This window comes from Lissotriton helveticus, chromosome 8 (assembly GCF_964261635.1).
Source record: "Lissotriton helveticus chromosome 8, aLisHel1.1, whole genome shotgun sequence".
Taxonomy (NCBI): Eukaryota; Metazoa; Chordata; class Amphibia; order Caudata; family Salamandridae; genus Lissotriton; species Lissotriton helveticus.
The window spans coordinates 1,495,523,650-1,495,547,420 of NC_136069.1; the positions used below are offsets into that span (position 1 = coordinate 1,495,523,650).

General features: G+C 42.9%; 1 protein-coding gene across 3 annotated transcripts in view; it reads right to left on the minus strand.

The window, feature by feature from the left end:
- Positions 1 to 23,771, minus strand: part of CCDC81 (coiled-coil domain containing 81) — a 241,687-nt gene that overhangs the window by 117,208 nt on the left and 100,708 nt on the right. For all 3 annotated transcript variants that reach the window (XM_078658440.1, XM_078658441.1, XM_078658439.1), the window contains exons 4-5: positions 21,848 to 22,104; positions 20,040 to 20,125 (exon numbers count right to left, since the gene is read on the minus strand). In XM_078658440.1, the coding sequence (XP_078514566.1) occupies positions 20,040 to 20,125; positions 21,848 to 22,104 (343 nt within the window). The remainder of the gene's footprint in view (positions 1 to 20,039; positions 20,126 to 21,847; positions 22,105 to 23,771) is intronic.

Here is a 23,771-nt window from a genome sequence, read left to right on the forward strand (position 1 = left end):
TTTATATACTATACACAGAAAAGAGAAACTTAAACGCACCCACACAAAAAAGAAGCTTTTCAGTGAATGGCAAAAATTGGATTTGTTATAGAGATAACATTGAAAATCAAAATACACTCTCACAGAAGAATCACACAAACAAATTTAATAAAATAAGCAGATAATTTGTTCAAAAATGAATCCCAATCAGTGGAACCACCGTTACATCATAAGATAACTATTTTATTTTTTATTACATGGTGGAAATTAAATTAGTGAAAAACACTATGGCCCTAATTATGATGTTAAGTGGACCATCACTAACAGGCCGGATCGCCAACCGACCCCTGCCCCCACCACGTCTTCAACAAGGCCGACTCCATCATCGCACCCCATCTCCGGGACATCATCAACACCTCCTTCAACACCGCCACCTTCCCGGAGAGCTGGAAGCACGCCGAACTCAGCGTCCTCCTGAAGAAACCAACAGCGGACCCCACCGACCTCAAGAACTACCGCCCCATCTCGCTCCTCCCTTTTCCTGCCAAAGTCATCGAGAAGACCGTCAACAGACAGCTCGCCGCCTTCCTTGAGACGAACGGATCCCTCGACCCCTCGCAGTACGGTTTCCGAGCCAACCACAGCACCGAGACCGCCCTCATCGCAGCCACTGATGAGACATCAGATCCCTGCTCGACAACGGGGAAACAGCGACCCTCATCCTGCTGGACCTCTCCGCAGCATTCGACACTGTCTGCCACAGCGCCCTAGTACAGCGTCTCAGCAACATCGGAATCCAAGAGAAGGCACTGGAGTGGATCATCTCGTTCCTCGCCGGAAGAACCCAGAGAGTCCGCCTCCCCCCGTTCAGATCCGAGGCCACCAAAGTCATCTGCGGCGTACCACAAGGATCATCACTCAGCCCAACCCTTTTCAACATCTACATGAGCCCTCTCGCAGCCATCGCACGCAAACACAACCTCAACATCATCTCCTACGCCGACGACATCCAGCTAATCCTCTCCCTCACCAACGACCCCGCCACCGCCAGAACCAGCCTACACGAAGGGATGAAAGACGTCGCCGAATGGATGAAGAACAGCCGCCTGAAACTGAACTCAGACAAGACGGAAATCCTCATCCTGGGATCATCACCCTCCGCCTGGGACGACTCCTGGTGGCCCCCTGCCCTGGGCACCACTCCCAAACCAACGGACCACGCATGCAACCTGGGTTTCATCCTGGACTCCTCCCTCTCGATGACCAGACAAGTCAACGCCGTCTCATCATCATGCTTCAACACCCTGCGCATGCTCCGTAAGATCTTCAGATGGATCCCCACCGAAACCAGGAAGACGATCACCCAGGCACTTGTCACCAGCCGACTGGACTACGGAAACACCCTCTACGCCGGAACCACAGCCAAACTTCAGAAAAGACTCCAGCGCATCCAGAACGCCTCCGCACGACTCGTCCTGGACATCCCACGACACAGCCACATCTCCGGCCACCTGAGAGACCTGCACTGGCTCCCAGTCAGCAAGAGGATCACGTTGAGGCTCCTCACCCACACACACAAGGCCCTCCACGACCGGGGCCCCAAGTACCTCAACAACCGCCTGACCTTCTTCGCGCCCACCCGCCAGCTACGATCAACCGGCCCTGCCCTCGCCGCCGTACCACGCATCCGCAGAGCCAGCGCCGGAGGAAGATCCTTCTCCTACCTGGCAGCCAAGACATGGAACTCCCTCCCGATCCACCTCCGGCGGACCCAGGATCATCTCTCCTTCAGGAAGCTCCTCAAAACCTGGCTCTTCGAGCAGTAGCGGACCCCTCCCCCCAAGCGCCTTGAGACCCTTCCGGGTGAGTAGCGTGCTATACAAATGTCCATGATTGATTGATGATTGAGTAGCTGTCCTCCGTTTCTCCGGACATCCAGGGCAACAGTCCGACCTCTGGATTAAGGTACTGGCGGTCAGAGCACAGCAGGCGGGGGAAAGACTGCCTCCTCCAACAGGCTTAAAGAGCCAGTTGAGGCGGCAGTTGGATAGCATTCCCTATAACAAAGGCGGTGCCTGTTCCGGCACCGCCTTAGGGATTGCGATTTCCACTTCTCATAGCCTTTTCATGGCGGTCCCAACACCATAGAAAGGCTGTCGGGAAACGACTTTGGGGAGCCCTAGCAGGGCCCCTGTGCCCCGTGGGCCTCCACTATGAGGCCATGGGGCACATGTGGTGCCCCACATATTTCCATGCACTATGTGCCAGGCACCACATAGTGCCTGTCACACGGTGCATGGATGTTTGAAAAAATGCCTTTTACTACTGCGTGGGCCGCAGTACAAGCTGTAATAGTAAAAGGCATGTTTTCATCTCATCATAATATGGAGGGTGGAAACGCAGACTACATGTATGGCAGTCTCCAGCCTGCAGAGATGGCTGTCAGACGATCGTCCGACCGCCAACGGAATGAGGCCCTATGGGTTTAATGCACATGACAACATTCTAACAAAAGCAAATAGATGCCATTATGGAAATAGAGGAGGACCAAAAGGGGCCTAGCCAATGATTTCCCTGGCCAGTCAGCTTTGGCTCTAGATCGTTCAGGAATGTATACCCTTTCAAGAAGCAATATAAATTTCAAATGCCTTGGATCACACGGTTGTGATGACATCTTCAAGTAACGTTAGGACTCAACACAGTGGTCTGTCAACTTCTAAATGACGTCAGTATGAAAACTTGTGTAAGCATAAAATAAAAACTTGAAATTACATTTTTATTTGTAACAGCACTTCTATCTGAGGGTGTCTAGGCGCTACTGCTCTAACAGGGAGGGTAGAAGGAAAGGAAAAACCAAACTGAGAATGGAAAAAGCGCTAAAATCTGGAAACGTTACTTATTAAAAAGCCAAGTCTTTAGGGTTTTACGGAGAGAAGCTCTGACTTTTTCTTAAGATCTTGCAGCATGAAATTCCAAAGCCTGACTGTGCCAGCTATTAAACGTCTGCCACCTCAGGTGACTGTTTTGGCTTTGAGAAACACAAAATTAAATGCTGATGAAGTCCGCATAAGTCTGTTGAGGACATACCCAAGGAATCTATGTTTGAAGTATTCAGGGCCAAAGCCATGCACCGCCTTCAAAGCAATACATAAGGACTTGAATTCAATCTGGGTTTTTTACAGGAAGCCAGTGAAACAAAGGAAGACATGAGATACTGACTGATATTTTAGGATGGCAAGCAGCAGTCGAGCAGCTGCATTTTGGAGAACCTGCAATTTGTTTATGAATCTTTTTTGCATATTAAAAAAGAGCGCACAGCAATAGTCAATTTTTGACAAAATAAGTGCGGAACATACCGCTTTCTGCAGGTCCTGTGGAATAAAAGGCAGGACTTCCCTGAGAGTTTTTAACATGAGAAAGCAAGACAATATGATGGAGTTTATTTGGCTTTCAAAGTATTGCTTGTCGTCAAAATAAACTCCTAGATTTCTAGATCTCGCCTGAGCCAGCGCATGCGCTGCACGGAGAGACATTTTGTAAGCGGGTTTTCACAGTGCTACCACAGGCTTTTGGTCTCCTCAAGCTTGCGTGCACGGGCACAACCGCCATCTGACTTTCATCCTGGCCGCCTTGCTTGCAATCACTTTTGCACGGACCATTTGCTTGTTCTTTACTTTTGCTACAATCGTGGCACCGGCGCTTTACCTTTCAGTAAAGCGCTGGTGCTGCGATTGTAGCAAAAGTAAAGAAATAGATGTTTATTTCTATTTCTTTACTTTTGCTTTAATTTTGGCCTGTGCTTTACTTTTAACATTAAAAGTAAAGCGCAGATGCCGCGATTAGAGCAAAAGTAAAGAAATAGATTTTTTTTCTATTTCTTTACTTTTGCTATAATCGCGGCACCTGCGCTTTACTTTTAATGTTAAAAATAAAGCGCTGGTGCCGCGATTATAGCAAAAGTAAAGTAATAGAAAAAAAATCTATTTCTTTACTTTTGCTATAATTGCGGCACCCGCGCTTCACTTTTAATGTTAAAAGTAAAGCGTCGGTGCCGCGATTATAGCAAAAGTAAAGAAAGCGCTTCACTTTTAATGTTAACAGTAAAGCGCGGTGCCGCGATTATAGCAAAAGAAAAGAAATAGATGTTTTTTTCTATTTCTTTGCTTTTACTATAATCGCGGCACCCGCGCTTTCCTTTTAACATTAAAAGTAAAGTGCGGGTGCCGCAATTATAGCAAAAGTAAAGAAATAGATTTTTGTTCTATTACTTTACTTTTGCTATAATCGCGGCACCAGCGCTTTATTTTTAACATTAAAAGTAAAGCGCAGGTGCCGCGATTATAGCAAAAGTAAAGGAATAGAAAAAAACATCTATTTCTTTACTTTTACTATAATCGCGGCACTGGCGCTTTACTTTTAACATTAAAAGTAAAGCGCGGGTGCCACGATTATAGCAAAAGTAAAGAAATAGAAAAAAAAAACTATTTCTTTACTTTTACTATAATCGCGGCACCCGCGCTTCACTTTTAATGTTAAAAGCAAAAGCGCGGGTGCCGCGATTATAGCAAAAGTAAAGAAATAGATGTTTTTTTTCTATTTCTTTACTTTTGCTATAATTGCGGCACCCGCGCTTTACTTTTAACATTAAAAGTAAAGCTCGGGTGCCGCGATAGTCTGTCAGATATCAAATTGGACCATTTCGAAGCACTTTAACATATTGTAGCATGTTGAATCAACTATTGTTGTGACCATTTGGTGTATCGGTGACTGGTACATTAAGTGTATTTTTTGAGCTGCACGATCACAAATGTTTATTTTGCGATTTTTATTCAGCGTGGAGTTGCCCCAAAGGCATTAGTAAGCTTTACAAGAGAGCAAGAAATAAGTTAAACATAAAACAACCGATTAGCAATCGGAAAAAAGAAACACATACTTCACAACAGCAAGGACGTTTGCAGCAAGTAAACAATATGCCCAACCAGCACCAACTCGACATATCTTTGCGGGTTTAAGTGGCACCTACTGTCGAGAAATTGACCACGTGTCAAAAATCTTGTGAACATTTTACCAACCGACCTTAATTAAAAGGCAGTGTGCCTAGTCTTTTTTTTTTACTTTTACGCTGTCCCTTTTAAAACAGCAAGGTGGCTGAGTAAATTATAAGCACTCCCCCCCAGCATATGATCGGACGCACATGTGCTCGTGCAGTGTGCCTCGCCGTGCGTGCTCTAGAGGTTGGCAAGTGTGCACGCAGCTCATTGTGTGCTGCCAGCCATGTGCTCTGTTGTTCCTGCGCTCTGCTCTGACAGGAGGGGGCAGTGCTGCTGCAGCCACCGACAAAACACATGAGGCGAGAAACACGCAGATGCCAGAAAATGTTCCTCCCCTCCTCCAGCTCGCTGGGAAAAAGGCTTGTGTTTCTCCCCTTGGCTCCGAGTGTGAGACCGGATCTTTTTGTTCTGGTTTGTCAGCCACTGGTGCTTGACAAAGGTGGTGGGAGTCACCACCCACAAGGTGAAAGGTAGAAACAAGCATTGCCATAGCCAATAGGTCTCGCTTTTGGGACCTTATAAGTATTTAGTTTTGCAGCACAATATCCTTGGTGCAACAACATCAGCTGTTGCATGGCTAAACCTTGTACCTTATGTATTTAGCCATGCAACAGTTGATGTTGTTGCACCAAAGATATTGTGCTGTATAACTAAATACTTATAAGGTACCAAAAGCGAGACCTATTGGTTATGCCATGCTTGTTTACCTTGGTAACTGCGGAGGGGAGCTCTCACATTAACTGTGGCCAGCAATTAGGAGATAAAAAATAGGTATTCCTCCTGAATAGAATGACCTCTGCTTTTCCAGAGTTTAACTTCAGACAGTTACTAGACATCCAGTTTCCAATTTCATGCATACAGTCATGGAATCTGTAAGCAGTGTCCTCTGGGATGCTGGCCAGTGATACCTCATTTGTGTGTCATCGGCGTATGACACAACTGTGAAACCATAAGACTTTATAAGGTTGGCAAGGGAGTTACACATAGATTAAAAAGGGAGTCAGGCTATGAAAGTAACCCTCTGGGACCCCGCAAGGAAGAGAAAAGGAGGTAGACTTGAAACCATCAAGCTCCACAAACTGCTCTCTATCAGAGAGAAAAGGTTTAAGGAGCTTAAGCGCCTTGCCCCTAATACCCAAGGCGACGAGGTGATCAATAAGAAGAGGGTGATTGACTGTGTTGAACGCTGCAGAGAGGTCTTATAAAATCAGAGCAGCCTTGCCGCACTTATCGAGAGTTTGCCTGATTTCCTAAGAGGTGGTAATCAAAGCTAACTCAGCACTAACTCAGTACTATGCTGGCTTCTAAAGCCATATTGTGTAGCATCTAGGAGATCATTGTTCTTGATAAACAGACAGAGTCCGGTATCAATGGCTTTCTCTACAATTTTTGCGTGGAGGGGGAGCTGTTAAATTGGCTTGTAATTATTGGAGTCCTTGCAGCCAAAATGTGTTGTTTTTTTTAGCAAAAAACGCCCCGCCGCAATGTTAAATTGCCAGATGCGACCACCGCGGTGGCGGTTGCATCATAATTAGGGGTGCAGGACCTCCGCATTACAGGCGGGCGGTCCCGATCTGTCGTGTATTTCTATAGGTTCTGATTCGATCCCCCTATTCCTGACCCTATTCTGGTTAAACTTACTAGCTAGTTAACTAACAGTCAGCCCATGAGGCAAGAAATCCCCCATGATGCAGATACCGTTATCTGACGCAGTCACACTACGGCACAGGAACGTGTTATCTGATTAGGTCATAACGCTTGAGATCTAATTAGACAAGCGACATTCCTCCAGCCCCTGATAAGGCATACGACGTTCTCATAACAAATCAAACCTATGACAACCTGGATAATCCGTGCGGCCATTGTTTTGATTTCACAGAGAACTTTAGTAAAGAATGTGCTAACGAGCAAGTCGTATGACATCTTTATTGACGTACCTATGTCCATCCTTACGTCAATCTCGGCACCTTTAAGGTATAAATATTGCCGACCTTGCCCTATGCAAACACACGCGTGGTGACAAGACGGAGCAGCCATACTTGCCGAAGCCGAGAGCAGAAGCAGACCCCGCAGGCAGCAGCCCCGCCTTCCTGACGCGCTGAGAGACGCGCTGCTATCTCAAGCCGAGAGACCCAGCACCGGCGCTTCTGGGCAGCCCTCGCAGGCAGCCTGGAATATCGAGAGCAGAGAAAGAGATACCATTCCTCATTCATCCTAACTTCCAGGTACAGAACTGAATAACCCCTCACAGAGAATTCTTTAGTTATTCACTTGGCAAAAACAAACTTAACTTAAACTGTAACTTTCTATTCCCGCCCACGCATTAGACTTAGGTCAGGTACACGGGGTAGGCGTATTTAGAAACACCAGTTGAGTACATTTAGTCAAATGTATATGTGTATGTAAATATATTTTAATCATTTTAAACATCATATGGCTCAGAAACCATATCAATGTTTTTACAGTATTATTTTATACTATTGCTTCTAATGTATGCACTTTACTTAACTATAAGTATCGCAATAATATCGATCCATTTCTCTTGTACGAGAAAAGAGACTGATCAATAAATAACATCTTTTATTGAACACGCCCGTCTCTTCCTTTTCTCTACATTCTGATGAGACTAAGAATGCACGTACTGACTGAGTAAAATAATTGCCTTGTGCTCACACGACTCTTGAGATTGACTCTTGATTAGGGGAGAGCAAAGTTGTCATGTTCTATGGTTGTCAGAAACTAAATCCCTTCTTGTCTAATCAGGGGAGTTCATCCTTCCTTGAACATTCGAGAAAGTTTCTAGCGAACTCTGAGCTTAGCTGGCAAACCCAAAAATTAAGTCTAGTATCGACAGTAGTAGACCTAGTTAACGTCTGGCCTAGGCCTTTACTGCTGTAGGTACTATTCCAATGCGCAGAGCCTATTGGGAAAATAGGAGCTACACTACATGGCGCCCAACGCGTTTGGAAAGGGCGATAAAACTAACGTAAGACATTTAGAGTAACTCAGTCGTGCTTTCTCACTCAGACCCCTTTTCCCAAATACTCCAAAGACGTCTGGAGTGGGTGAAAGGTTATATCCTCCAAAACCTCGCAGGAGGGAACTCCTATGTATGGTTCTTGGTCTAGTCAACGTTGAAGGATAAAACAGTTCCAAAATATTGTGCACCTAATCTTTGTTCCATAAAGAAACCTGATCTGCAAACAAACATAATACCATCCTGTCTGTAAAATGGCAGAGAGTGATGATGAAAGAGAGGCAGTTAGATTAGCAACTGAACTCGCAGATGCTGATGCTACCATGCAAACAGCAGACCCGGATATAATACTCATTCCGGTCATCAAAAGGAGATCTATAACCTTAAAACTTATAGAAAATGGACTGACACCTAGAGGTGGCACAGTCATATTCGTAATTGAGGCACACGAATATCGGCAGACAGAGGTATACTATACATGGATACATTTTCCAGCAGCAAATGCTGTAACAAAGTACTTCCACTATTACAAAGTAGAGGAACCTCCTAATGAGTACACTCCTTTCGAGGAGGTGGAAGTACCACTCAAATTCCAAGAGCATTTGCTCTTATTTGATGGCGCCCTAAAACATAATAATCACATTACAAGGCTCGGTCCTTTAGGAAGACCAGGAGCAACGTGGCCGGTCTTAGCCGGATACACACCACATCCAGACATCGACGAGATGACTGCACCAGAGCTATTAATACAGCTAAAACAACTACTAAAAATTCACAGACAATTAGTTCAGTATGTAATGCGGACTTCAACAATTCAGCCAGCGATTAAAATTCCACAGCTGACCCCTCACCAGGGGAACACAAATAAAATCACACCACAGAACATCCAATCCTGCCTAGGTAAAGTTCCAGCTAAACGGGAACAGATACCATTCTGGTTGGCACAGAAAATCACCCAAATAGAGGCGGTGTTTCCTGACACCACCCCATTAGAAAAGCACAGGATTCTGACTATATGTCTCCCAATGGGAATCGCACCACACATTGAGGACTGTGACACTTGGGGTACGGTCTTTGCTTCAATCTACACAAAAACGCACGGTGTTCCATCCATTTCGGTAATACCAGATGTGCTAAAACAAATTCAAGATGAATACGGTCCAGAACCTGCTTTAACTCTTGGTATGAAATTACTGAAAGACTTCAAGCAGGTCTCGGCTATATTACTAGCCAACATAAAGGGTGAAGCAGCAAACGTGGCGATCCGCCAGAGGTTAAAAGAGACAGATATAGCAGACCAACCAGCTGAAATTGCCAGAATCATAGAAAAATCCTATGAAGAACTAGGCAGAGATAGTCTAGGTGGAATACCAGTAAAACCGCAACTGACTACAAGTCCAGAAAAAATATTTTTTAATAATAATTCACCAAAAAAGAACTGGGATGGAAATAAACAATCCAATCCTAAAGAAAAGAAATTCCAGTCCAGAGGAAGGTCTCCTAGGCGAAGAGAGAAATCTCCAAACCCGAGACAAAGGTCACCTCAGAGTGAACCCTCTGGGAATAGATATAACCTTAGAAATAGGGATAATATTAAAAAACCTGATAGATATCAAGACATTGATACACGTCCGTCTCAATCTTTTCAGAATTCCTCGCAGAAATCGGAAAGAAGAGGACGATCAGAAGAGCACGCCAAGTCCAAAGACAAGGAACCTGCTCAACTGAAAAAGAAATCACAATTTCCAAAAAAGAAGGTAGCCAGTATCAAGGTAGTTAACAATGCCGAGAATACTGAGGACACAACTGAAAAACGGAGAATGGGCTCAGACAATACTAGACAGCGCAGCAGAGGTGAGCATAGCTCGCAAAGTCCTTATGAATCATCTGGAGACAGTGGACACGAATGAATACCTTCAAGTGGAAACTGCAGATACCAGAGTTAGCAAGCCCCACAAAATATACGAGATAACATTACGTATAGAGGGAGATAAGACTAGGAAAATAAGGGGACTATTTTGGGATAACCTATCCAAGGGCTATGACATCCTTCTAGCTGAAAAAGACTGGCCACCGGAGTTTGTCAGGGAGTGCCCTCATGGCGAAGAAGTAATTATGCCTGCCTTCTCGAATCAAATACCGATTCATAAAAAATACACACTTGCTAGAAAGTGGGCAGTGGCCTTAGCACCTGCTTTATATAAAAATCACGTAGGATGGGATGAGGATTCTCCTCCTCACAAAGTCCAGTTAAAATCACAACCTACTGCACAAAGGCAGTACCCAATTAAGCAAGAAGCTAAAAAACAAGTAAATGAAATACTAGATCAGCTAGAATACCAGGGGGTGATTGAAACTTGCACCTCACAAATGAACAATCCTTTGTTTCCGGTCTCCAAACCAGACAATTCATATCGCCTAGTTTTGGATTACCGACACCTTAACACATGTTGCAAAACTTTTGCAGTGCAAAACTCACACAGTGCTGCACTAATGAATAACATAGTGCGCAAAAAATACAAAACAACCTTGGACATCTCCAACGGATTCTTTTGTCAAAACATAGCACCAGAGAGCAGATATTTAACAGCTTTCTCAGTAAATGGCACTCAAAAACAATTCTGTCGGTTAGCCCAGGGGTACAAGAACAGCCCGGGGGTATTCTCAGCGAGAGTAACAGAATTACTACAACTATATGATGATGAAGCATTATCTTATGTCGATGACATTTACTTAACAGATGATGACTTGGAAACTCACTTGAAAAGAGTGAACATCATAATACTTGGTTTCGCTGCAGAGGGTTACAAATTCAACTTCAAAAAGTCCAGAATTGCCCATCTGAAAATCCAGTACGGAGGATATGAATTATCAAGTATTGCCTGGTTAACAGTTTTTTAAGAACTAGAAGAATTAAAAAATCTAAAATATGAAAAAACGTATCCTCTGCCAATCGACATTCTGCCTCTTTGACATTACGCCTGTGTAATCTATACAGACGGACATGCCCAACCCTCCGTTTGGGGAGAACATGCATACAATCCCACATGTGAGATTACAAAAGAAGTGTGGCACGGAGGTAAACTAAGACCTCTATTAACAAAATCACACTCAGTAGAAACTAATTCAGAACTACAAACTGAAATAATAGCTTTGAAAATGGCGCTAGATAATGCGGATCGCGAATTCCCGACACTTATAGTGTCAGATTCATATTTCTGCGTCAAAGCATATAACAAGGATTTGCAGAAATGGATTCAGAACGGTTACAAAGATGACACAGATGCACCAATAAAGCAGAGACTGCTCTGGGAACAAGTAGCTCTTTTGAAAAAAGAACTACCAAAGACTCACGTGACACACTCACTGAGTCACCAGCGTGATGGCGTTCACGTTGTAGGGAATTCATTGGCTGAAACAGCCGCAGCGGCAGCCAGTAAACCGGCTCCCGTAGATCGAAAAAAGCGTACATTAAAATACATTGACGGCGAAACATTGCTGGCGGTGAAAACGTCATCAAAAGGCGACTGCTCAGCGTTACCGATCAACTATCCACTCAATTATACATACATAATCGATGCAAACTCCGTCCCTTTTGCTCGAATCCCTGGAGTGGGGGATAGAGTGATTCCAAACATGGACAGGAGAAACTTGTTAATCGCAGACGCACACATGGGCGAGGGTCTCAGACACCTTAAATTAAAAGATTCTCTGGAAGAATTACAATCACGGTACTGGTGGCCAGGCATGAGCCTGCACTACACCATGTTTGTAAAAAACTGCCCAAACTGCAACAGAGATCGCAGTGGGGAGAGAAGCAGTTTAATACCTCGTCGTATCAAGGCAGATAACATCACCACTAAAAAGAATGGCTTGCGATTAACATATACAGGCTAGTTCCACTTATAATGTAGATCCACAGCACTCGGCTGACGTCCGGACTGTTATACAAGATTTGCGAGTCTAAATGGCATATACGCTAAGAGCATGCTACGTTCGACCATTTTTTTCTTTTTCTCAGGCAATCCAGCCTGGGGGGGGGAAAGAATGGCCAAATGAGCACAGCCCAGCGGGAATCTTCTCACTTCCTTCCTGAGGGTATGGGATGGTGTAAAGAAAAAACCAAGACAGAAAGCAATCTATAATAGAAAGGATATTAGGTTCGGGAGCTGGGTGGGTCAAACATCTAATAAGTGTCCAACGTAGTCTAAATAACTTGCCAAGAAATTCTCTGAAGGGATTCAGTCCGTACGAATTATTATTCGGAACTAGGATGTTGATCTCTGACCTTGATAGTCAGACTTCAGTGGTAACAGAAAAAAGCTTTGATGTCAAAGACCGTTTGGCTATTTTGCAGGACTTAAACAAAACAAGAAAAGACCTGAGCAACATACAGTTGAAAGAACAGCCAACGACCACTGAAGAATCACCACCTGTCCCAGCAAGACCTGTCTGGATTCCAAAAGTCGGGGATCTAGTCAGGGAGAAGATCGCGGTAAAGAAGGAATTTGGGCCTTCTTACAGAAAAGCAGTTCCTGTATTGTCTGTCAACGGGACAAGATCAGTTGTACTACCGCCACTTGCTGGAAAAAAGGAGAACCGAGTTGTATCCATCGACCTGGTAAAACCACAACATGTGGCCGATAACCAACAGTAGGCCAAGTGGACTCCCAATAAGTAGCAGAACACCAAGGTTTGCTACCAGTACAGAGGTCCTATCAAAGAGGCTCATCACATTCGAAACGCCTACAGAAGAACAACAAGGACTATGCAACAATGCAATAGAACTTAGACCTCTGAAAACCCAAATAAAGACATTTAGCAGAGACACACCAATCTATACAGAAGTACCAAGTGAAAATGCGAGAAACAAAAATCCTGAACCAATTGGAACAATTGACAGAACTGCATCCGGTTACTTCATCAACTTCGATGATTCCTCTGAAGGCTTCAGCGAACAAAAGACACAGCCATCATCAAAATCCTTTAAAGACAAAGCGAAGGAACTTTTGAAACAACTGAAAGAAACATATCTGGTTTCTCCATGGATTGAATTTTGGGTGGGTTTTGGTGCATTTATCCTCACACTTTGGCTCATCATGGTATTTACCTTGGGACGCTTCATTGAGGGAAAATATGCTAAAATGGACACAGCAAGTCAGAACATCAACTTGGTCCTCAAACCACACACATCTTCACACGTCGAGAAAAGAGAACTTTCTTCAGAACTTTCTTCAGCCAACTTCACAGCAATTCCAATATCTGGTGGGGTAGCCTGGGACAACACTGACTATGAAATTTATGGTCCGGTCGAGATCCTGAAATATCCACACCAAATCAAGATCTCCTTGAGTGACTTTGCAAAACCAAACTCATTTGCTGATGATTGGGACTTTGAAAGTATAAACAATATGATGTCTGACTTAGTAATGTCTGCTAAATTTACAAAACATGATTATTTGCAGGGTTCTACAAATTATGACAGCATGTACTGCTATAACCATTATGGTAACCATTTCTTGCATAAATCTGCACAACCTAGAAATGTTTTAAATTTTAATCAATGGGAACATTGTGCTACACCTCCAAAAGGGAGCTCTAGAACCGTGTATGGCAAATATTCATATTTTTCAGGTTTTAACATAACTAATGCTGAAACATTTTATTACAAATTGTCAAACAAGACAGGGATGAAAACCATGATAACCAACACAAAATTGATATATTCAGATTCTTTCTTTGAAAAAATGAATACTTTTGGATTTGATTATTGGGACAAACATGTTGATTTGAAAAGTGTTTGGGGTACAAAAGAATGGCAAGTACAGGGTATAGAAGCTTTGTTTAGAGCCTGCATGATCCCAGAACAAATGATATTTTTAAATGACACCGTTCAACAAACCACCTGTCTTGGCTTAGCCAAAATCAAAGATTTAAATAACCTGTCTATTCCAAAGCCAACAATGTTTAGCAATAACTCTGAAACAGATGAAGAAATAGACATAAACCATATACTTAACCGAAACAGAACACATCCTGATTGGAAACAATGGTTGATCTGGCCCACAGATACAAATAACTGTCAAGATAGATTCCTGAATAAAACACAGGGTTTCAAAATGAACAGGCCAGACCCTAGATATCCCCAAAGACATCACCCAGGGATAATAACAACCTACAGTGTGGGCAAATTATGCCTTCAATGGCTACAAACTTCCACACTGCCTGAAATTAAGCAACACCTAACTTTACTTACTGATGGTGCTGACTTGCGTGATTTCATAATGGGACCACGCAAACAGCGTCAAAAGCGTTTCATAGCAGCCTCTGTATATGCAGCATACAATGAGGCCTGGAAGGTTACTCAAATTGAGACAGCAGAAAGAATACGGGAAATTGACCGTATTAATTTGGAAAAATCACTTTCTGTAGTGGACAATGGGTTAATGACTCTGTCCTCCAGAATTTTTTCATTGGACAGCATTGTGTCTTCAGCAATCGATATATTATCGCAAGACTTACTGTTATTACAACATGGTCAGTCACAATTGCGTTCTATTGTACAGCTTGGCTGGACGTTACAAAATCTGCGTTCAGGCTATGTGCCTTGGCGTTTAATCAACACAACGTCACTATTTCAAATCTTTAACCTTACTGATAGACAAATCGGTATGGCGCAGAAGGGTGCTGATTATACAATCTTGAGCATTGAAAAACTAGAAAGATTACCGTTGACAATGTCAGAACGACCTGTCAGTGAATGGATAATCCACGGAATCATAAATATTCCAATCTCAACCTTCAGGTTTCAATACTGCCAAAAATATATACAGGCTGGCATGTACGAGAAATTGGGAAAGGGGTACCTTAAAACAACATGGAACCTGCCCTATTCACATGCATGTGTCAGTAACAAAGGACAGAAAGTGTTTCTTAGTGGCAACAATTGTGCTATGTCACTAAGCGGCACGCTTCTGTGTAACGGTATTAGTTTGCACGGAGCCTGTGAAGGGAATTCATACAACCTTTCATGTCACCAGCAAGGCGCACCTGCAACTGAAATAGAACCATTCTTTCAAAGACTCTATAATGGGAGTTACATTCTTATTGTAGACCGCAGATGCTGTAGTCTTATGCCCGGGACTCCTTATCTCGTCACTACGACGGCGAAGGTCAAGTGCTGTGGACGTTCTCTGTTCCCCAGCTCCTTTCCAGACAGGGAGGCGAGGGCATGGCCCAGTTTGAAAATTACTTCTATTCGAATAGACACTTTAAGCAGAATGAAAACAGTGCTTCTTCAGACGCCTACAAGGCTCACGTCATCTAAAGAAACGTATGATCTACAAGTCGCAAGGACGACTGCAGAGATACATACATTATTATCAACTAATTCCCCCGTACATTTCGCGGAAATCCTGAGCGAAATCTTAAATATTTCTGATACCACAGGGGTCTCAAAGGTATTTAAGACAGTATTTTCGATGGCATTAACACCATTCAAAGCCATACTGGGTATTTTTCCAGACTTCGTCCATTCGATTTTTGGCGGACTTCCCCTGATCCTAGGACTAATTGCAGGAATCCTATTCCTAGTCCTTATTTTTCGTTATGGCAACCCATGTCACAGATCAAACTCTCGCGACAATGGAAGATACGATCCTAGCCATTGGATACCGGGACCGGATATCAAAAATCCTGGGACTATCCCGGCTTAGAGACCTAAACATGACTTGGTTTCTATCATTTCGACCAATGTGGCAAAGGTGTGTTTTACCTGTACTAAGGTGTCTGCTATGCGGAGAAGAATGCGTGTTAGACACCTGTCTGACGCTACAATCGGATGCGCCGGTGGATGCAGATACACTGTTGGTTCCGACCAAGGTTCACGCACTGTGCTGCCCTCAAAGGCTGCCAATTCTGATGACGGCATTCCTGGAATCTTCACCACTGCGATTGAAGAGTAGTGAAGTTCAAGATGAAAGCAGCATCGAACAGGTACGACCTTCTGTCAGCAATGCAAATCAGAATGTCAATGGAGACAATCATGCGCATGAATGCATGGTTACCCCTATTTCCGACTTAGTGGAACTTTCCCATGAAGCTGTTGACAGTTTTTTCGAAAGCCTGAATGATATGATGTTCTCTCCGTAACAGAAATAGAGACTTTTGAGTAAACTCGCACACGGCGTTCCCTGAATTCGGCCTTCAACTTTAAAAATAAAGTCACATGAACAATTACAATCCAGTTCACGGACAGCAACTTTTTTCAGCAAGCCCCTAAAATATTTTTCTATATATTTTTTCCCGGGACACTGATTTTCTGCTTAAAGTAAGAGACTATTCCTAGAGAACTAAGATTTCTATTTTAGATACTTTATAGACTTTATAGACTTTAGCTGCCCGCTGGTATGTTCGCAATAGATTTTATGTGATGAAATGGTTTCGACTTTTTTTCTGTATAGCCATATTAAGAGCCATTTCATGTGTATTTCTCATATACCAACAATCAATAATGCATAACAATGCGTGTTCACTTTTGCATCTAATTCATAGCTTAAGTGCATACAATATATATGACTGCAATTTTTCAGTATATTTGAAAATTTCGAAATGCATTTATGTATTTTGGGGTGGTAAGGTATACACTATACTCTATAGTATGTTGTACTATGTTATACTATGCATAGATTAGTAGATATGACCATAGTTAGCGTGGAGTGGGTGTCGTGTATTTCTATAGGTTCTGATTCGATCCCCCTATTCCTGACCCTATTCTGGTTAAACTTACTAGCTAGTTAACTAACAGTCAGCCCATGAGGCAAGAAATCCCCCATGATGCAGATACCGTTATCTGACGCAGTCACACTACGGCACAGGAACGTGTTATCTGATTAGGTCATAACGCTTGAGATCTAATTAGACAAGCGACATTCCTCCAGCCCCTGATAAGGCATACGACGTTCTCATAACAAATCAAACCTATGACAACCTGGATAATCCGTGCGGCCATTGTTTTGATTTCACAGAGAACTTTAGTAAAGAATGTGCTAACGAGCAAGTCGTATGACATCTTTATTGACGTACCTATGTCCATCCTTACGTCAATCTCGGCACCTTTAAGGTATAAATATTGCCGACCTTGCCCTATGCAAACACACGCGTGGTGACAAGACGGAGCAGCCATACTTGCCGAAGCCGAGAGCAGAAGCAGACCCCGCAGGCAGCAGCCCCGCCTTCCTGACGCGCTGAGAGACGCGCTGCTATCTCAAGCCGAGAGACCCAGCACCGGCGCTTCTGGGCAGCCCTCGCAGGCAGCCTGGAATATCGAGAGCAGAGAAAGAGATACCATTCCTCATTCATCCTAACTTCCAGGTACAGAACTGAATAACCCCTCACAGAGAATTCTTTAGTTATTCACTTGGCAAAAACAAACTTAACTTAAACTGTAACTTTCTATTCCCGCCCACGCATTAGACTTAGGTCAGGTACACGGGGTAGGCGTATTTAGAAACACCAGTTGAGTACATTTAGTCAAATGTATATGTGTATGTAAATATATTTTAATCATTTTAAACATCATATGGCTCAGAAACCATATCAATGTTTTTACAGTATTATTTTATACTATTGCTTCTAATGTATGCACTTTACTTAACTATAAGTATCGCAATAATATCGATCCATTTCTCTTGTACGAGAAAAGAGACTGATCAATAAATAACATCTTTTATTGAACACGCCCGTCTCTTCCTTTTCTCTACATTCTGATGAGACTAAGAATGCACGTACTGACTGAGTAAAATAATTGCCTTGTGCTCACACGACTCTTGAGATTGACTCTTGATTAGGGGAGAGCAAAGTTGTCATGTTCTATGGTTGTCAGAAACTAAATCCCTTCTTGTCTAATCAGGGGAGTTCATCCTTCCTTGAACATTCGAGAAAGTTTCTAGCGAACTCTGAGCTTAGCTGGCAAACCCAAAAATTAAGTCTAGTATCGACAGTAGTAGACCTAGTTAACGTCTGGCCTAGGCCTTTACTGCTGTAGGTACTATTCCAATGCGCAGAGCCTATTGGGAAAATAGGAGCTACACTACAGATCCCGCTACAATGGCGGGTGGACTCAAGTCCACCTGCCATCGTAATCAGCCCCAATGTAACACGGTCATTAACCATAAACCACCATATATTAAAATTCCCCATTATACACAAATTAGAAGGCTTTAATAGATAGGGGGCAATAAAACCTGTTAAAATAGGTGCAAAATTGGAGCAGAAACTGGGTGGACTGTATAGTACTAGGCAAGTGGCATTTGCTTTATCTGAAAGTTTGAATGTGAAAAGCAGAGTTTCAGCTTGGGTGATTTGTAAGTGTGGTAAAAAAACAGGAATCGCCTGTAGAGTTGGGGCAACCCATGAGCCAAAGATGAGCATAACTCCTCACTAATCCCAAGGGTTTATTCTGTAGCTGGCCGCAGTTGCATGAATATTAGCCTGTCTTAGAGCTAGAGATCACTGGACTAGTCAACATTCATCTGAAAGCTCTGAAGATATCTGGCCCTTTTTCCTTTGAGGAAGACAAACATTTTCCTTTCATGGAATTGCTATCGCCATCATACTCTGAACTAGGGCTATTCCCATGAACAAAGACATTGTTGTACATGCAAAACCAGAGATTACACAGCAGGCTCAGAATTAGCATTTTTCAAATGCCATGCTCCTGTTTGAATTCTTAGAGCTTAATGTGCAGTGCAGGCTTCAGTGTGAGCCAAGGCGGTGACTAGAGCCTAAATGTCCTCATTCACTAACGAGTGAAACAGCAATGCATACCTCCAGTGAAACTCCTAAACATGTCACGGTCGGGTTCTAAAGTGTATTGGGCTTTCCCATCCCAAGCTCAGACACTGGAGAACGCATGCATGAATTTGGGTGTTCTAGAGGCAGGGCTTCCCCCATGTTTTCTGCTCATGGTTGCCAATATAAAGGGGTGCTAGGTGCCAGCAGGGGACAAGACTTGACCAGGACAGGTTGTATTATTGTCAGGGGGTTTCTCTAAATATGGGAAGATTATGTCCTTCTACTTCTTTTGTGAATAATGAGGGCAGACAATGATTCCTGATATATACATCTACAGTAGCAGAGATAAACAATGCTTGGTCACAGTTCCCAGATATTCCACAGGAATGTACATTAAATGGGGAATAGAAGGAAAATATTGTTCACTTTTAGCACAGGAGACGAAGTTGAAGGTCAGACCTAAGTGGGTGTCTGATTTGTGGAGTCGGCTACACGGCAGGGAAATGATTATGAGGCGTCAGCATAAGGGAGTGGCTAGGTATTCACGCTTCTAGCCGATACAATTCAAAAGATTGTACATGGGTTTATTTCACTGGTTGCTCCCATTTGTCTCAGATGCAGGACTCTGATTCTAGCCAACTCTGGAGAGTGCTCTGGTGTATGCGCTATATTAGCATAAAGTTTCCTGTTTTGCAAATATCACCAAGTTATCTGTTACTTGCTCTCATGGTGCATACTTGTTGGCAAAGCTACCAGTGGAGAAGAAAGGCAAAACAATATCCAGGTTCATAGTTCTTTGTGTTAGTAAATGGATACAAGAATGAGGCACAAAATCTCTCACACAGCCAGGTTTTGTGATCTGGCATGCAGACATTCACAGTTGTGGCCAAATGAAGACAGAGACCTCAGAGGCACCAGTTGATGCAGGCAGGACCTAGGTTAGCTTAATCAACTCAATGTAATATCCATCACAATGAATTTATTAGACTGATACTGTCCAGTATTGTTATTTATTAGTTTGTGTTTCAAACTTGGTATCTGTAAACTATTCACAGTCAATGACATGGCAAAGCTGTGGTAGAAGGATGAGAGTTAGAAAGCCAGACCATCTATGGACAGACGAATTGAACGTTTGGTTATTGCACATTGTTAGTTTAATACATAATAAAGGAATTTTAACAAACACCACAAATGGCATGGTTAAAGGGCAACAAGCTGGAGAAAAACAAATCACTTACCTTGGAAACAAGACAGCACTGGAAGAACGTGGCCGCAAGGCGTCATTTTCCCTGCTGGACAACACCGAATCGCTTGTCCCAGGTCTCTGTTTGGGAATTACAGACATCATTACATAAACAGGCTGGACTTCATCAGTACATGAATTAAGAGGCAAAAGTAAGCACAATTCTATGATGATTCTGGATTGGTCATCACAAAGAAAACTAAAATATACAGAGGTTACCCAAAAGCAAACCGAGCAGGCACACACTACAAGTTAAATTCACATAATACAAATCAAACAGAACACTGCTCTCCAGCCTGCACCACAAATCATGCCACTATGCCTAATGAAATCTGTAGGTTGCATTGCTTTCTCAATACAAGCTGCAAAGCTCTGGAACTCACTAACAACCAACATTAGAAGCATTCAGGAGCATAAGCACTTCTAGAAACAGCTGGAAACATGGATAGTTCCTAGATAACTGCACCACCAACATCCTGGTAACAGAACATCGAAAACTGTTGCACCTTCAAGCATGATCCTCAGGTACAACCTACTACTTGGATACAACTGAACCAGCAAACTGCTTTCAATATGCAGTTAAGCTTAGAAGGGCTGTTCTATGGTTCGCTGTGGCATTATATAGTTATGTATTTGCATATATTATAGGGCCCACAATAATCCTAAAGCCATTATACACAGTGGTCAGCAGCAAATTGAAACTTATACTTCCTAAATTTTCATAAGACATATCTGCTATGAGGGCTGTCCATCACTAGGTGTATATAAAAAAAACAGCATCATCAAATGAACAGACATAGAATAACTGAAGAGATCTGCCACACATTGCTGGAAAATACAGATGACTAATACAGTCCCCCACCACAGGTCCCAAATATATATACAACCTGGCAGCTTCTTCATATCTCACAGACACACTCAGATATGGGCCAAAAATAAAAATGCTCAGTCCAACAGATCTCTCCACGTTTCTCTCCCTCCAACCATGCCAGGATCACAACTATTCACAACATTTCAAATTGCACAACCCAGTGCAATAATCAGCTAAGCAGTCGATATCATGAGAAATACCATAAAGGGACAAGCGGAGCTGTTCAAAGCTACCAGCATACAGACAACATACAACTTCACATCTGTCTCTTACACTTCATCATCCAGCACACTCCTATGAGCTGCGTCCCATCTACTGTTTCAGGCACGCATTACACCAAGCCACATATCCTTGAATGATCCTGGCTTGGCATGTCACCTTCAAAGTAATGACCTTTGTATATCAAGCTTTCCATGGAAGGGTAGCCCCTTTTTTCTACATAAATTCTGTGCCTGTCGCCAAGCTAGACCATTATGCTCTAGGATGGCTGTCTTCTCGCCCATTCACATACTGACAAAAAATGCAAACTGACTAAAGCTCCTACACTGTCCTGACATGATCTACCTCTAGAACACCATCTCTGCAAGAATAAGAACAGACAATCATCTGAAATTCTGAGGAACACTAAAACTTGCTGATTCGCATGATGCAGATTCCCATTTTAAATGTTTTCGGAAACTTGTATGTAAGCATGCAACACTCATACACACTCAACAGACATGCATAAACATATCAATGTGATGCAGGTACCTGAACCTAATGCACCTCACACATCACCTGCCATATAGAGCAAATAATGTATGTTTGTAGTCACATAGTCTAAACACACTATCTTATTCTGACTTGTGCACATCACAAATGTAAGGGATACAGAAAAAACACGAAATACAAAGTTTAACAAACAATGTAAAGCTGTAAGAAACGAGACTTACATTTACGAGAGCCTTCACCAGGGTCCCAGATCCATCCATGGAATGAAGGAATTCTTTGAAGAATTTCATTTTGACCTTGCCCTCTCTGATCATCAGCACTCCAATCCCTGTGAAGGTGAATTCCACATTCTGCTTGATAGCGATGGAACGTGAGAACAACTGCAGTGTCTCCTTCACACATCCCTCGACTATGTCCCTGGTAAATGAACTGCCCAAGGACAGTGCAATGAAATTGAGTGGAACCACTGGAATATCACCTAAGAGATTAAATATATTTTATTTATTTATTCATTGTTTGATCCTATTTTGCAATCAACACTACGTTTAGCAAATCGAATAATTTAAATTGAATAAAAGGTCATACAAGTATTACAAATACTTTTCCGTTTTAAATTAATTGAAAAATGACATCAAGTAACCCATTTAGTGCTATAAGACTGAGTGCACAACTGACATATCACTTAAGGGACAAAATCTCATTTTGTATTTATTTACTGTTTGATCCTGTTACACAATCGACGCAAATAATTATACCTCACTCACTTCGCTCAGTAGAGAAAAGCCATCACTATCGAAGCGCAACACATAGTAAAATATAAAAAACTGCTTTTCCTGGATCAAAAATATATATGTTTGAAATCATTTCAATTAATCTAATTAACAACTTCACTTTATGAAATTTTGTGTACTCATCACCACTGGTGATCCTTTTTCATATTTGTTTAATAGTTACATTTTTTGATCATACCAGGTACATCTTTTTTATTGAACAATTTTCCATGCCACTAAAAGGCAAAAATAGAGAAATATATGCTATCAGGCTAGCAAATATAGAATAACATGATACATTTTAAGTATCAGTCCATCTCCCAATATATAGCTCTTGCAATGTCACTACCTAACAAGGAGAACAATGAGTTTGGCACAAGGAGAGAAAAAGATGACAATGTATAGCACTCACCAGCTCGCTTTGAAATATAAATCTAATCTCACAGTTGCACACTGTGAGACAGACCCAGACACCACTGCAGACAAATAATGGGAATATTAAGCAACCCCTGGAGAGCATTGCTTTAACACATCCCCATTGCGCAGGGATAATCTCTACTCGTTTGTGGTACTGTGCAACCGCTTTTTCAGTGCAAAGTGCTCCATACCATCCTCCACGCTTCCACATGCTACAGTCTTCTCAATGTCACCGGTGCCGAGCTTTGGGGCAAACCAAGGCAGGCTGTCATCCCCAGATAAAGCAGATATCTCTATCTTTGAGACATGCAGATCTTACCTACGTCTCAGGGTGGACAGATGCAGGTAAAAAAATGCATGTATTCTTACATTCCACACTGAAATGTTTGATCTTTTGGCTGCAGATCTTTTCTATGACTCGAGTTGGCCAAGATTATTAGATAGTTCTGTCAACATTGTGCCCTTATTCACTTTGCCACCCCCAACCAGGCCTTGGTGGATGATTGAAAACCTCTACAGTGGATGACAATGTCCCTTCCAGAACCACCTCTTTGAGTAGACGCTACACCAGTTTTTAGGTCTCCTTCAGCTGCCGAAAGCAGTGACAAAATGTGAATCTCTGTGGATCTGGCCTCCTGTATTAGAATTCGACCTAAGATGCCATATTGGCAATTGAAGGAAATGAGCATCTTTTACATTTGGGGTCAGATGGCGTAGGGGAGCCGACCTGTGCCTGACCCTGCACTGTGCTATGAGTGGGATGGGCCCAACGTTCTATGAAGAGGAAGCGCTGTGTTGTCTCCTCTCTGACAGAGATTTGGGTATGGCCCCAGGCCGCCGGGGGGAGGATCATTCGGACCCCACATTCAGCTGGAGATAAGGAACTCAGGGCTAACCTGAGGGGCAGTGTGGAGGGAACTGAGAGCGAGGAGTCCCCAAGCTTTAAAAAATGGGGGGA